General features: G+C 44.4%; 1 protein-coding gene across 1 annotated transcript in view; it reads right to left on the bottom strand.

The window, feature by feature from the left end:
* Positions 1-14078, bottom strand: part of LOC108695580 (zinc finger protein 850) — a 32835-nt gene extending 18757 nt beyond the window's left edge. Inside the window, 2 exon segments of the mRNA XM_041568229.1 lie at positions 2560-5187; positions 13811-14078. Coding sequence (XP_041424163.1) covers positions 2560-4924 — 2365 coding nt within the window. The 5' untranslated portion in view covers positions 4925-5187; positions 13811-14078.
* Between the last annotated feature and the right edge of the window lie 2340 nt (positions 14079-16418).

The following is a 16418-nucleotide window of genomic DNA, read 5'->3' as shown; positions in this document are numbered from 1 at the left end:
ACAGACTGCACTGGGTCCTGTGTTGTCATGTAATCTAATGTGGATTTTATAGTTTTTGTATTGTTTAATACAAACTTTCTCCAACTCTGCAGAACCAGTGGCTGCAGTAAAATAATCCTCCAAATAGAATCCAAGTTTTTATAATGAAATGCCTGTTATTACTAACTTTCACTTTTCTCACGTTGAAATTCCTTTTTTTTTTCAAATGTATCATGGAATATACATGGACTAACATACTTTATACTGAATTGAATACTTTGAGGCTATACTGATAGGAGAATACTTTATTACCATTATGGATACATGTATACAAATTGCTCATACGCTATGTTTTGTAACATTACACATTGCTACTCTTTTGAAGCTGTTTACTAAGTAGGCCACAAGATGTACTGATGTGTATGTACCTGGCCAGACTATGGAGCTGGTGCAAAGTTGTTGGTGAGATGAAAGTGTAAATAGCTTGTTGTTCCACTGTAGGTCGTTGTAGCTGAAACATTGGAGATATGTTTCTTTTTCATTAAAGACAGTAAAAATGGTATTTTATTTTTTGCCTTTACATGCCCTTTAAATTAATTAATTATATCTTAGTTTGGATCAAGTACAAGGTACAGTTTTATGAATACAGAGAAAAATGAAATATTTTTTAAAAATTCTGATTATCTGGATAAAATGGAGTATATGGGAGACAGAGCTTTATAGATAGCAGATCCCATACCTATCATTGTTTTACTTTTACCCATTCCTTCCATTGTAATAAAGATGCTTTTTTTAAAGGAGAAGGAAAGGTTAAAACTAAGTAAGCCTTATCAGAAAGGTCTATATAAATACATCAGTAAACCCTCAAAGTAATGCTGCTCTGAGTCCTCTGTCAAAAGACAGCACATTTCTTTCCTTCTATTGTGTACTCATGGGCTTCTGTATCAGACTAACTGTTTTCAGCATAAACCTCCAGGTCTAGGGCTTGAGCATGCTCAGTTTGTTCCTCTTCCCCCCCCCTTCTCTACTGTAATCTGAGCCCAGAGCAGGGAGAGACTCAGGCAGGAAGTGATGTCACACCAAGCTAATATGGCAGCTGCTATCCTAAACAAAAAGAGAGTTTCTAGAGCTTTTTACTCAGGTATGGTAAAATATTCTACAGAATAAATATAGCATTCTAGCTTGCACTATTGCAGCTAATCTATTGGCAATAAAATGCCTCCGTAGCTTTCCTTCTCCTTTAAAATTAGATATCATGATCTCTGTATAAACAAACTGCTCCCTTCTCCCAGCTTCAGTCTGTTCCAGGCTTTTAAGATAAGGAGGAGTTCATTATACATCGGCCCTATTGATTGGTAAAACCACAGAAAGTGAAACCGCTATCTGTTTAATACTTTTTAGAGGAAGATATTACAAAGAGCAATGACAAAAGCATTCATTCAGATCACAGGCAAAAAGTAGGTTCCAGTCCTGTTCATTGCTCACATGTTGAACAAGAAAGTATAGTCCTGTTTTTGTGAATGAAGGATTGTCTCCCCATATTCTGGGGTTGTAAGGTTTTCCTACCGTGTGAAGATTATAGACATAGAAAATGTTCCATGTCTTTTTGTACGTCGTAAAGGTTTTGTCTCTTTTTTGTGAACAGACTAATGTCTAATCCTTTCCCACATTCTTTACAAGTGAATGGTTTCTCCCCTGTGTGAATTATTTGATATGTTTTGAGATGATTCGAGGAAGGAAATCTTTTCCCAAATTCTGTGCAAGTAAATGGTTTCTCCCCCGTGTGAATTCTCTGATGGACATAGAGATAACGTAAGAAGCAAATCATTTACCACAAGAGAAAGGTTTCTCCCGTGTGTGAACAGCACAATGTACTTTAATCTCATTTGTGGTAGAGAAATGTTTCCTGCATTCTAAACATGTAAAAGGTTTCTCTTCTGTGTGAACCCTACTATGCACCTAAAGATTCCCTGAGAAACGGAATTGTTTCTCGCATTCTGAACATTCAAACGGTTTTCCTAATATGAATTTTGTGGTGAATGCACAGGTTGGCTTTTCCAGGGAAGCTTTTCCCACATTGTGTGCAAGTGAAAGGTTTCTCCCTTGTGTGTTTCACCTGGTGACGGAGTAAGTTGGCCTTTGCAGGAAAACCTTCTCCACATTCTGTACACGTGAAAGGTTTTTCCCCAGTATGGAGTCTCTGGTGAATGAGAAAATGGCTCTTTACAAAGAAGCTTTTGTCACAGTCTGTGCATGTGTATGGCGCCAAACCGGTGTGAACTTTCTGGTGAGAGGTAAGTGCTCTCTTACTCGAGTACGATTTCCCACATTCTGTACAAATGAAAGGTTTCACCCCCAAGTGATTATCTCGATGGCTAATAAACTGGTTCTTTTGATCAAAGCTTTCTCCTTGTTCTGTAGAAGGGAAACTTTTCTTCTCTGTGTGACTTTCCTGATGAGCGGCAAGAATCTCCTTTTCATTGAAGCTTTGGTCAGATTCTATACAAGTGAATGGTTTCTCCCCTGTGTGTGTTTTCTGATGAGATTCAAACTTACTCCTACTAACAAAGCCTTTGCCACATTCTGTACAAGTGAATGGTTTCTCCCCTGTGTGCGTTTTCAAGTGACTGACATAGTTGTGCCTATGGTGAAAGCTTTTCCCACATTCGGTACAAACATATGACGCCTCCCCAGTGTGAATTTTCTGGTGATGTACTAGGCTGCTCTTGTACCTGTAATTCCTCCCACATTCTGTACAAGAGTAAGGTTTCTACCCTGTGTGGATTTTCAGGTGGCGTAAGAAGCTGTCCTTTTGTATAAAGCCTTTGCCACATTCTGAACAAGTGAATGGTTTCTCCCCTGTGTGTGTTTTCTTATGAGATTCAAACCTACTCCTACGAACAAAGCCTTTGCCACATTCTGTGCAAGTGAATGGTTTCTGCCCTGTGTGGGTGTGCATATGAGATACAAGTTTGCCCTTATTCGCAAAGCCTTTGCCACATTCTGTGCAAGTGAATGGTTTCTCCCCAGTGTGGACATGCAAGTGGGTTAGGAGGTTGACCTTGTGTGCAAAGTGTTTCCCACATTCTGTACAAGTGAATGGTTTCTCTCCTGTGTGGATTTTCATATGAGATACAAGGGCACTTTTTTTAGCAAAGTGTTTCCCACATTCTGTACAAGTGAATGGTTTCTCTCCTGTGTGGATTCTCATATGAGATACAAGGTAAGGCTTTAGAGCAAAGCCTTTGCCACATTCTGTACAAGTGAATGGTTTCTCCCCTGTGTGCATTTTCAAGTGACTGACATAGTTGCGCCTATGGTGAATGCTTTTCCCACATTCGGTACAAATGTATGTCGCCTCCCCAGTGTGAATTTTCTGGTGATGTACTAGGCTGCTCTTGTACCTGAAATTGATCCCACATTCTGTACAAGTGAATGGTTTCTCCCCTGTGTGGATTTTCTGATGAGATTCAAACCTACTCCTACTAACAAAGCCTTTGCCACATTCTGTACAAGTGAATGGTTTCACCCCAGTGTGTAGTGTAAGGTGAACTTGAAGGCTGCTCCTGCAAGACAGGGTTTTCCCACATTCTGGACAAGTGACTTGTTTCTCCCCCGTGTGAATTTTCTGGTGAATGACAAGGATTGGTTTTTCCCCTGTGTGTTGTTTCATATGAGAAAGAAGGCTAGGCTTCCTAGCAAAGTCTTTGCTACACACTGTACAAATGAACGGTTTCTCCCCTGTGTGTATTACCATATGAGATACAAGGTTACCCTTTTTAGCAAAACGTTTGCCGCATTCTGTGCAAGTGAATGGTTTCTCCCCGATGTGTATTTGTATATGAGATACAAGGTTACTCTTTTGAGTAAAACCTTTGCCACATTCTGTACAAGTAAATGGTTTCTCCACTGCATGTTTTCTCAAATGAGTGGCAAGGTGGCTCTTACTGCGATAGCTTTTCCCACATTCTGTGCAAGTGAATGGTTTCTCCCCTGTATGGGTTTTCAGGTGATATAACAGGCCATTCTTCCGTGCAAAGGTTTTTCCACATTCTGTACAAGAGAATGGTTTCTCCCCGGTGTGTGTTATTATATGAGAGACAAGTTGACCCTTTTGAGCAAAACCTTTGCCACATTCTGTACAAGTGAATGGTTTCTCTCCTGTGTGGATTTTCATATGAGATACAAGGGCACTGTTTTGAGCAAAGCTTTTGCCACATTCTGTACAAGTGAATGGTTTCTCTCCTGTGTGGATTTTCATATGATACACAAGGGCACTGTTTTGAGCAAAGCTTTTGCCACATTCTGTACAAGTGAATGGTTTCTCTCCTGTGTGGATTTTCATATGAGATACAAGGGTACTGTTTTGAGCAAAGCTTTTGCCACATTCTGTGCAAGTGAATGGTTTCTCCCCTGTGTGGATTTTCATATGAGATACAAGGCTGTACTTTTTAACAAAGCTTTTGTCACATTCTGTACAAGTGAATGGTTTCTCCCCCGTGTGTTTTCTGAGGTGAATTAGAAGGCTGGTCTTGGAAGACAGGGTTTCCCCACATTCTGTACAGGTCACATTTCTCTCCCCCGTGTGAGTATTCTGGTGATTGACAAGGAAACTTTTGTGAGAGAAGCGTTTCCCACATTCCTTACAAGTAAAAGGTTTCTCCTTTGAGTGAACACGTTGGTGACGGAGAAGACTGGCTTTTTGAGGGAAGATCTTGTCACATTTTGCACAACTGAAAGACCCGAGTGTGTGAATTCCCTGGTGAGTGAGAAGGGAGAACCTACTGAGGAAGCTCTTCCCAGACTTTTCTCCTGGAGAAGTTTTCCTTTGCTCCTGATTTTGGTCTTTGGTTAGAGATGATGTTTCCTCACATTCAGGATTGGGCTCAGTACCAAATTCCTGCCCAGACTCCTTGCTGGCCAAATGTTTCTCTTGGGGGTCCATCCTCCTTAGTCTCTGCCGGCAAAGCCTTTTCTTTCCAGTACAAGCGCAGAGATGGGTGAGAAGATGACCAGTCACAGAAAAGCTTTTCCAGCAAGTCAAAAGGCTTGTGAGCTCAGTCAGTGATCCTTATTCCATACAGTTGGCTCACACTCCTGGGTTTGGGCTGTGCCAGCCTTACAGATTCTTCCACACTCGGTTGCCCAAACGTAGCCTTTATAGACTCTGCCAGTATATTCTGATGACTCGTATCATGAAGCAATGTCCTGATAAAAGAAGAACAGAGACATTATATAGAAAACATAATACAAAGTCGGGGATACAAATTGTGGAAAATGATCGCACAAACGATAAATAATATTGTGCCAATTGCTTTAAATTTGTGATTAAAAACATTCATTAACTTAAATAAATCTCCCCATAGATTATCTTTGCTCTGTGTAACAGTTGAGCAGTAGGTATGACTTAAAGGAGAACTAAACCCTACAAATGAATATTGCTAAAATGTCCTATTTTATATAGTGAACTTATTGCAAGAGGCTAAAGTTTGAGCTTGTCAATAGCAGCAATGATCCAGGACTTCAAACTTGTCACAGGGGGTCACCATCTTGGAAAGTGTCTGTGACACTCACATGCTCAATGGGCTCTGATTGGCTGTTGAGAAGCTAAGCTTAGGGCTCGTCACTAATTATCCAGCAGAAAATGAGCTTCCCTGGCTGTAATATAAGCTGATGCTACAGGTTTGCTGATTATTCAATTCTGATGCTAATTGCACTGGTTTCTGTGCTGCCATGTAGTAATTATGTGTATTAATTACTAATCAGCCTTATATTGTGACATTTCTATTCTATGTGTACTGTATATTGTGAGTGGCTCCCTAAGCTCATTAAGTGACAGCAGCACAGAGCATGTGAATCAGTGAATCAGCAGAAAAGAAGATGGGGAGCTACTGGGGCATCTTTGGAGACACAGATCTTTACTGCTAAAGGGCTGGGGTTGCCTTGGGCTGGTACAGAAGCACAAAACATCATGTACAACGTTTCTACCTACTTCTTTAGTTAGGCTTTAGTGTTCTCCTTTAACAGTCATTCCTAAACACACAGTTGCCAGTGGATAGCCAATCACCTCTCTGTTTTAACAGGAAAAATAAAAAAAGCAGTTCCCTATCAGGTCTGCCAAACTGCTGGCTGCTTGCACAGTAGATGGGGATTGACTGGCATTAAAAGAGAAGGCAGTTGGAAGAGCAAATATTCATTTGCCAGAATCTACAGATTGCCAGTTTGGGTCTGAATTAAGAATAGAAATAAAGGATATAAAAGCATGAGTGGGCACTTTCTCCTACCAGGAATTTTGCCCACTGGGCAGCTGAAAGTCCTCTACTAGGGATGTAGCGAACGGCGGAAAAAATGTTCGCGAACATATTCGCGAACTTGCGTCCAAAAATGCGAACGGTTCGCGAACGTCGCGAACCCCATAGACTTCAATGGGAAGGCGAATTTTAAAAGCTAGAAAAGACATTTCTGGCCAGAAAAATGATTTTAAAGTTGTTTAAAGGGTGCAACGACCTGGACAGTGGCATGCCAGAGGGGGATCAAGGGCAAAAATGTATCTGAAAAATCCATTGTTGACACAGCGCTGCGTTTTGTGCTGTAAAGGGCAGAAATCACACTACGTCACTCAGGTGATGTTTCTGGACACGGAATGTGAAAAAGCTCACACAGCTAGGTGGCACTTGGTTAAAGACTGGGCAAACAATGCCTGTAAGGGCAACGTATACAGTAGTGGATACGGAATATATTATTGCTGCTGTAAAAACATCACTCAGGTGATGTTTACGGACACGGAATTATTATTGTTATTTAGACAGAATGTGAAAAAGCTCACACAGCTAGGTGGCACTTGCATACCTCCCAACTGTCCCTCTTTTGACCACTCAACCCCCTGTCCCTCTTTTGTACTGGAAAGTCCCTCTTTTCTCTGCACTGAACAGCCAGAAAAAAAACAGTTTCTAACTTAATTGGCTTTTGGCAGAGAGCTCAGAACAGCTAACAGGTGCAAATAAGATACTTTGTAAAAATTTTGACTCTGGTTGGTGCTGGTAGTGGTGAACTACTAGGAGGAGCAGCACACCAGTCCCTCGTTTCTCTGCACTGAACAGCCAGGAAAAAAAACAGTTTCTAACTTAATTAGCTTTTGGCAGAGAGCTCAGAACAGCTAACAGGTGCAAATAAGATACCTTGTAACAATTTTGACTCTGGTTGGTGCTGGTAGTGGTGAACTACTAGGAGGAGCAGCACACCAGTCCCTCTTTTCTCTGCACTGAACAGCCAGGGAAAAAAACAGTTTCTAACTTAATTAGCTTTTGGCAGAGAGCTCAGAACAGCTAACAGGTGCAAATAAGATACTTTGTAACAATTTTGACTCTGGTTGGTGCTGGTAGTGGTGAACTACTAGGAGGAGCAGCACACCAGTCCCACTCCCCAACACAGCTAGACTAATAGCACTGGGCTCTTACAGTAGCAAAGTAAAAAAACAAAAAAGAAAATAAAAGCAGTCCTTATAAGGACTATTGGGTTACAGGCAGCAGTCAGCAGATGAGATCAGAAGCAGTGCCCACAGCAGCTACATACAGAGCACTGCAGTAGAAGGTAGATTACTAGTCAGCAAAGCTAACTAACCTAAACTCACTGTCCCTCAAATCCCTGCAGAGTTCTGTCCCTACAATACAGAGCAGTATCAAGTAGATTACTAGCCAGCAAAGTTACTATCAACTGGGGGTGGTCCAGGAGGGAGAGCTTCCTGATTGGCTGCCATGTATCTGCTGGTCTGGGGTGAGAGGGCAAAAATAAGCGCCAGCTAAGGCGAACCCAAATTGGCGAACGTCGCGCGACGTTCGCGAACATTCGGCGGACGCGAACGGCCGATGTTCGCGCGAATTAGTTCGCGGGCGAACAGTCTGCGACATCCCTATCCTCTACCCTAACATCTGGCCCTTTTGAGAATCACTGGCTGCCCAACTGAAAACTGTGTCCTTAGAAACTGAAAAGAAATTGGAACACACAGCTATCTTAAATCATTATGCAAGCAGTCACGGAGAAGAAAAGTAATGCTTTTAGTCTATCTATTTTCTGTAGTTATCTTCCTGGCAAGTATGGGGTTAATGTGTTTCATTGCCCATGTCTACACTGCTCTTACTGGTATGTCAGGGTTTCAAATGTGTGTTATACCTTTTTTGCACTGATTTTACTGCCACGTCTGGGATTCATATGGTGCTTATCTATTTCTGAATTGATCGTATTGTTATGCCTCTAGTTAATGTGCTCATATTCCATTTCTACACTGGGATGTATGGAGTTAATATGTGTGTAATACATTTCTGCAGTGATCTTGTTGGCATGACCCAAATAATGTCTCATATTCCATGTTCTGCAATGGTCTGTCTGTAGTTAATGTCCTCATAATCAATATCTGCAGTCATCTTCCTGGCATGTGTGGGGGTAATGTGTTTATTGTCCATTCTGCAATGGCCTTACTGGCATATCTGTGGTTACTGTGCTCATAATCCTTTTATCCTTTAATACATTTTCACCTTAGGCAAGTGACAGGCCTGCTCATCCATGTATATAGAAGAAGAAGGTTGGGGGTAGTAATTGCAGTTCTAATGTTCTTATGTATTTGGTGTGCCCCTGGGGTGAGTTTCTCTGGTGGGCCCCATGTACCACAGTCCAACAGCGTGTGGCCCCACTGCTAATGTGCCCTTGAGTCTTTCTCAATTTTGTAAGCCTTTAAAGGATAAGTAAAACCTTTAAAATAAGTGAATGCAAAACTGAAGAGGGGCTATTTATTTATGTTTAATTCCAAGATATTAAGGGATACATGTGCTGTTAATATGAATGAATTGTGTTACAACAGCGCCACCTGCTGGTCAGTTTCCCACCAGTCTGACCAGCAAGTAGTCAAGGAAGTTGTCAGGAGAAAGAAAGAGGCTGATGTTCTTCTGCTTAGGAAAGATGTGAGAAACGTTTCTAATTTTATTCCTAAGCAGAAGAACATCAGCCTGGGTGGAGTTCCCCTTCAACAATTTATTTCCTACACCGGAACAATCTATTCCGGGGAGGATGCAGGATGGCCATTCAGTGGATATTCATTCATATAATTGTCCTTCAAATCTGAAATGTAAAGAAGCAACACATGGGATGTCTTATAGGTGGGAGCAGAGGCAGACCAGTCAGCCAGATCGCCCCCATCCCCGTCGCGCATGTAGCGGTAGTGGCATCGGGACGTGTTGGTTTGATATAGGCGTTTGCGCGCACATGCGCAGTAGAGGCTTTTGCACACATGCCCATAGAGGTGTTGGTGCTCTCAGTAACGGCGTTCATGCACAAGTCTAGTGGCAGGTCCAGTCTAGGGGTAGGAAGAGGTTACGCCCTAGGCAGCTGCCTCTTCTGCCCACCCCTAGTTCCAGCCTTGGGTGGGAGAAGTGTTTCCCATGAGGATGTATCTATTCATGGACAGAGGAAAGGCTTGGGACACAGACACACACATTCATATAATACACTTTTGATACATCGTATACTTATATATACTTAGAGTTGCCATCCTTTCAAGAATAAAATACCAACGTTCCTATATTTGTAACTGTTCCCTCTATTAATAACATTGGAATCATTGTTACTGGCCAGGCATATCAGAGGCACCAGCAGCATCACCTCCATACTCCTGAATCTCCAGCCATAACCCCAATAAGGATTAACTGATTCCCAGTCCCACGGCCGTGCAGGGAATAGGGGGAATTACTCACCCAGGGGAGAGACAGCAGTGCAGAGAATAGGGGGAATTACTCACACAGGAGCCCAGGGGAGAGACAGCAGTGCAGGGAATAGGGAGAATTACTCACCCAGGGGAGAGACAGCAGTGCAGGGAATAGGGGGAATTACTCACCCAGGAGCCCAGGGGAGAGACAGCAGTGCAGGGAATAGGGGGAATTACTCACCCAGGAGCCCAGGGGAGAGACAGCAGTGCAGGAAATGGGGGGAATTACTCACCCAGGAGCCCAGGGGAGAGACAGCAGTGCAGGGAATAGGGAGAATTACTCACCCAGGAGCCCAGGGGAGAGACAGCAGTGCAGGAAATGGGGGGAATTACTCACCCAGGAGCCCAGGGGAGAGACAGCAGTGCAGGGAATAGGGAGAATTACTCACCCAGGAGCCCAGGGGAGAGACAGCAGTGCAGGGAATAGGGGGAATTACTCACCCAGGAGCCCAGGGGAGAGACAGCAGTGCAGGGAATAGGGGGAATTACTCACCCAGGAGCCCAGGGGAGAGACAGCAGTGCAGGGAATAGGGGGAATTACTCACCCAGGCATGGATGGGGCAAGGAGGCATCTGTGGGCGGGCCTGTGAGATAGGTGGGTGTGTCACTGCCATCAGGGGGTGGAGCTATGCCACGGCGATCAGCCGATCGCCAGGTCAATCAAGGGAATCCTGCACAGTTTCCCTAATTTGAAAAACCATCCAGGAAGTTTTGACCCGGGCAACCCTTCAAAATACCGGTTGTCTGACAAGTGGCAACCCTAGTTCACACAAAGATGGCAAAGTGGCAAGTTCATGTATAAATACCCCCAGAACTCACAAACAGATGGCACAGGGGCAAGTAATTGTATAAATCCCCCCAGAACTCACAAGTACAAGGCTGCAGACTGCAATAGATAGGGCTTTCCTTCCTTCGTTTTCTCCCGCGCTGCAATCTGTGCTACTGGCCAATCAGATGCTCCCTGGCTGCTCTCTCTGTCACAGCTGAAGTAATAAGATCCGGCAGCACCGTGACAAGGGAGGGGGGAGTGAGCACCTAGGGAAGGAGCTAAAAGAAAACTCTGCTGCACAGAAGAAAAATCTTCGAGGGATCGCGACAGAAACCACAGTAAGCTGGGGCCAATGCACGAACACTGGCATACCTCCCAACATTTTGTAAATCAAAAGAGGGACAAAAAGTTTAGCCGGGCGTAGCGTGGCAAAAATTTTTTGTGACCACGCCCATTTTTGTGGCCACACCCCCTAATTACCATGTTCATTTTACAAATTGTAAGTAAGCCGTATCACTTTAAATGGGGAGGGAGAGCTGTATGGCAGTCCCTACTAAGGTGATGTATAAAGTTGTGGTGCAAAACACAAACACAGTAACACATACACACTAACAGGCCCTGCCATTCTAAGTCCACAGAGGCCCAAATAGCCTGCTACCAGCCCACTATATGGTAACTTTCTATGGAACCATACAGCAGCCCTTTTGGCACCTGAAGAAGGGTGTGCTAAGCAACAAATGCACAATACACTGTATACAAACAAATCGCATACACATGGCACACGTAAGGCCACACAGGGAAATGTACTTGTAGCTGGATAGATACAGATAGATACAGATAGGTACAGATATTAGAGGTGTCTACAACAGCAAGTGGTTTATAAAGCCCTAAAGAAAAGCTCACGTGGGTGTAACACTATGGCATTTCTTTAGAGACCATGGGGGCTGATTTACTAAGGCAGGTGCTAAACTGCACCAGGGCAATTGCCCAGAACTGTAACTGGTAACAAGCTATTTGCAGTTTGATTGCTTTCAGCAACTGCACTTGGACTTGACTGTTTAGCACCAATGTTTACAAATGCCATTATGCCCTGAACCCAATGCATCATTGGTGAGCCCAAATGGCACTGCCATAAAGCAAATTCTAGTGTTGGGACCTGTAGACTTGAGTGTACACTGTCACACTGAACCCTACTCACACATATGGTGCAAAACCAGCTCTGGCAGATTGGCATCCTGTGCTAAAGAGCTGCTGTCACTTGAAAAGCAGCCCAAATTGTGCCAATCAGAAGCAGAGCCTAGCCAAGGTAACGGCCCCCCAATCAGTCAGGGGGAGAAAAAAACAGAGAATACCCGGCTCCCTATACACTGCCCACGCGGGAGGCACCTACTCATATAATGGTATCGCCCTGAGACACGTGACTGGAGCCCTGTTCGCTCTGCGCTGCCGCTCCTCAGTGCCAAGTAATTAGGAGCCAGTGCTGCACACTGGGAAGTGACTGTGCCCACACACATACACACACACACACACACACACACACACACACACACACACAGTGACACACACACAAACAGTGACACACACACATACAGTGACACACACACATACACACACACACACACACACGGTGACACACACACATACAGTGACACATACACACACGACACACATACAGACACACACACAGACACATACACACACACACATACAGACAGTGACACACACACACAGTGACACAGTCACACACAGACAGATACACACATACACACACACACACACAGACAAATACAAATACACACACACACACACATATTGTTGTTATATTTGTACCTCTATGACCTCGTACGTAAAGCAAAACCACAAAATAGTGCAAGTTCAAATACAATGAGATAGTTTATTGTATCCAAAATACAAGAGAATAGGTTTTGCCTGGGGAAGCAGTGTCATTGAAAATTATATCTGGAACGGTCTAATTCCTAAGACGGACGAATGGCTAGTGTCAGAGGGTTGATAGTTGTCACCCCCGCCCTCTATGACGCCATAACGCTATAGGGCCCAAGGCAGGATGGACTATAAGGGCTAATGGTCAACTGTGGACAATGATCACTCATATAGCTTATACTAGGCCATACAAACAAAAGATCATCACTCTGTTACTTAAATTCCAGAGTGTCGGCATAACGCCAGCTTGTCTTGTGGGGCCCCTTTTGCAGAAGTGTTGCTCAAACTTACTGGAAATACCACAATGGCCTTGGTTAGCCAATAGCTGATTGCGAGACCGTGGACCGTTGGAACTAAGAACAATATGTTGCAATATTGTCTGAAATACTTGTAAGACTAAGCAAATTATCTAGACATTAATTGTACAAGTAGGAGTCGGACCATGTATGGTATTGGCATACCCCCATTTGTTATCACCCCCATCTATGACATCAAGATGGGTATATAAACTTATGTTATGTGGGAGTATCTTTGGAAAAGCATTCGGGTACCACCCAGGTGACACACGACTGCTGATGCTATTTTTAGTAATACCATTTTTGACCTCGTGTAAGACAAAACTCAGTAAAGGAAAACCTTTAGTAATAGTCAGGCAATTTATTCATACATAATACAACATAACAGTTGTGTCTGGGGAAGCTGTTGGAGTAACACACAGAATGTCAGCCAAGGACTTACCAAAGACCCACCTCTTGGTCCAAGCGTTATATAACTTTCAGAAGGCATTTACAGTAATTGTGACAAGGGGTTCACGGAAACACCATACATGGTCTGGCGAGGAGACTTACTGGCATATATTTGTACATTCCTGTAAGATGTGCAGTTTTGCAACATAAGAGATTTCTGGTTCCAACTGTCCACAGCCTCGTAGACATCTGTTGGCTAAACATAGCCATTGTGGTACAGACAACTATTGAGCAACACTTCTGCAAAAGGGCATAAGAGACATGCTGACACTATGCTGATACTCTGGAATCTAAGTAACAGAGTGGAGATCATTTATTTGTATGGCCTAGTATAAGTTATATGAGTGACCATTGTCCACAGTTGACCATTAGCCCTTATAGTCCATCCTGCCTTGGGCCCTATAGCGTTATGGCATCATAGAGGGCGGGGGTGACAACTATCAACCCTCTGACACTAGCCATTCGTCCACTTAGGATTTAGACCGTTCCAGATATAATTTTCAATTATATTATACACACACAGTAACTCACACACTCGATCTGTAACTGACTCCTTTGCCCGGCTGCAGCCTCACTAAATCCACCCCTCCCCCAAGACAAGCACCGAGCAGTTTTACTCACAGTTCATGAGATCAGGCAGGAAATCCAGACCAGGTTAGGCAATAGGCAGCAGTGTTGAAGGGGAATGCCTGGAGCCATGCTTTCAGTTTGTTTACCGGCTCCCTCCCCGCACTACACTAAACTCCAGTCACGGGGAGGGGAGGGCGGAGTTTAGAACAAGCTTCACAGAGTCTACAGTGAAGCACTGTAGGTGCCGCCCCCCAATCATGACGCCTTGGTAGGAAACTCTGGATGCTGAGAGGGGGGAGGGATTTTTGCACGATGCGGGCAAATTAATGGATATCGGCCCGCATTTGGCCCGCGGGCCGTAGCGGACCGCGGGACATCTACAGCCACTATCCGGGACGGGCGGGACAGGCAGGCAAAATCGGGACTGTCCCGCGTGATGTGGGACAGTTGGGAGGTAACTTATGTGCACAGTCCCAGGGGGGGCACTGCCCCCTCTTGCCCCCCTCTGTGGACGCCCATGCACCCAGGAGCCCAGGGGAGAGACAGCAGTGCAGGGAATAGGGAGAATTACTCACCCAGGAGCCCAGGGCAGAGACAGCAGTGCAGGGAATAGGGAGAATTACTAGTGATGGGCGAATTTGCGCCGTTTCGCTTCGCCGAAAAATTCGCGAAATTCGCGAAACGGCGGAAAATTCGCGAAACGGCGTTTTTTCGGCGAATTTTCGCGGGCGTTTCGCGAATTTATTCGCTGGACGCGAATCGCGCAAATTCGCCGCGAATTCGCGCCTGGCGAATAAATTCGCCCATCACTAAGAATTACTCATCCAGGGGAGAGACAGCAGTGCAGAGAATAGGGGGAATTACTCACCCAGGGGCCCAGGGGAGAGACAGCAGTGCAGGGAATAGGGGGAATTACTCACCCAGGAGCCCAGGGGAGAGACAGCAGTGCAGGGAATAGGGGGAATTACTCACCCAGGAGCCCAGGGGAGAGACAGCAGTGCAGAGAATAGGGGGAATTACTCACCCAGGAGCCCAGGGGAGAGACAGCAGTGCAGGGAATAGGGAGAATTACTCATCCAGGGGAGAGACAGCAGTGCAGAGAATAGGGGGAATTACTCACCCAGGGGCCCAGGGGAGAGACAGCAGTGCAGGGAATAGGGAGAATTACTCACCCAGGGGAGAGACAGCAGTGCAGGGAATAATTAAAAAATATATCTGGAACGGTCTAATTCCTATGACGGATGAATGGCTAGTGTCAGAGGGTTGATATTTGTCACCCCCGCCCTCTATGACGCCATAACGCTATAGGGCCCAAGGCAGGATGGACTATAAGGGCTAATGGTCTACTGTGGACAATGGTCACTCATATAGCTTATACTAGGCCATACAAACAAAAGATCATCACTCTGTTACTTAAATTCCAGAGTGTCAGCATAACGCCAGCTTGTCTGATGGGGCCCCTTTTAGCTGAAGTGCTGCTCAAATTACTGGAAATACCACAATGGCCTTGGTTAGCCGATAGCTGATTGCGAGGTTGTGGACCGTTGGAGCTAGGCACAGTATGTTACAACATTCCTTTCATAACATGTAAGACTAAGTAAATCATTTAGATATTAATTGTACAAGTTGGAGTCAGACCATGTATGGTATTGGCATATTCCCATTTGTTATCACCCCCATCTATGACATCAAGATGGGTATATAAACTTATGTTATGTGGGAGTATCTTTGGAAAAGCATTCGGGTACCACCCAGGTGACACACGACTGCTTCCCCAGGCAAAACCTATTGTCTTGTATTTTGGACACAATAAACTATCTCATTGTATTTGAACTTGCACTATTTCGTGGTTTTGCTTTACGTACGAGGTCATAGAGGTACAAATATAACAACAATATTCAGTTTCTGAGGGTATTTATGGGCCCTTCCCAACCCTAAAAGTCATTGCAGTAATCACATATACATAACATGCCCCACACAAGGGTCCTGCCCAGGTCTCCATTGGGCTTATGTGTTGAAACACATTATGTTTGTCCAGGTGCAGTAACCTAGAACAACCAATCAGCATGTAGCATTCATGGGTTAATGGGAAAACATCCTATTGGCTGCTATGAGTTAAGCTGGGGCCATAGATGGGAAGATTATGTCATACAAATCAGGGGATCGGTCGTTTAGTTGATGAGACAAGTTAAGCTGGACACAGACGCAAAGATCTGATCGTACGAATCGAGAATTGGTACGATTTTCAGACCGTGTGTGGAGAGTCCTGACATTTTTCGTCCGGCGGAGATCGGTCGTTTGGTCGATGGGACAGGTTAGAAAATATCTGTCGGCTGCTGATAATATCTCTGCGTGTATTGCCGATCGTACGATTTTCAGTGGGAGACTGTCACCAGCTTTGGTTGGACATAGATATCGTACGATTACTGTCAGGGGCAGAACATCGGCTCATCTGTTCTTTAACTACTTTATTTGATCAGAATGGGAAGACTTTGATCTGAATGGTTAGTGGCAGGTCGGGCGATGGGAAAGTCCAATCGTACATTGATTCATATGATCGGATCTTTGCGTCTGTGGCCAGATTAAAAGATTTCTGTCGGCTAATGATAATATGTCTGTATGTATTGCCTGTCTGACCATATCAATGGGTGACTGTCAC

This window comes from Xenopus laevis, chromosome 6S (assembly GCF_017654675.1).
Source record: "Xenopus laevis strain J_2021 chromosome 6S, Xenopus_laevis_v10.1, whole genome shotgun sequence".
NCBI lineage: Eukaryota > Metazoa > Chordata > Amphibia > Anura > Pipidae > Xenopus > Xenopus laevis.
The sequence above is the reverse complement of the archived record's forward strand: the minus strand, read 5'-3'. Positions and strand labels throughout refer to the sequence as shown.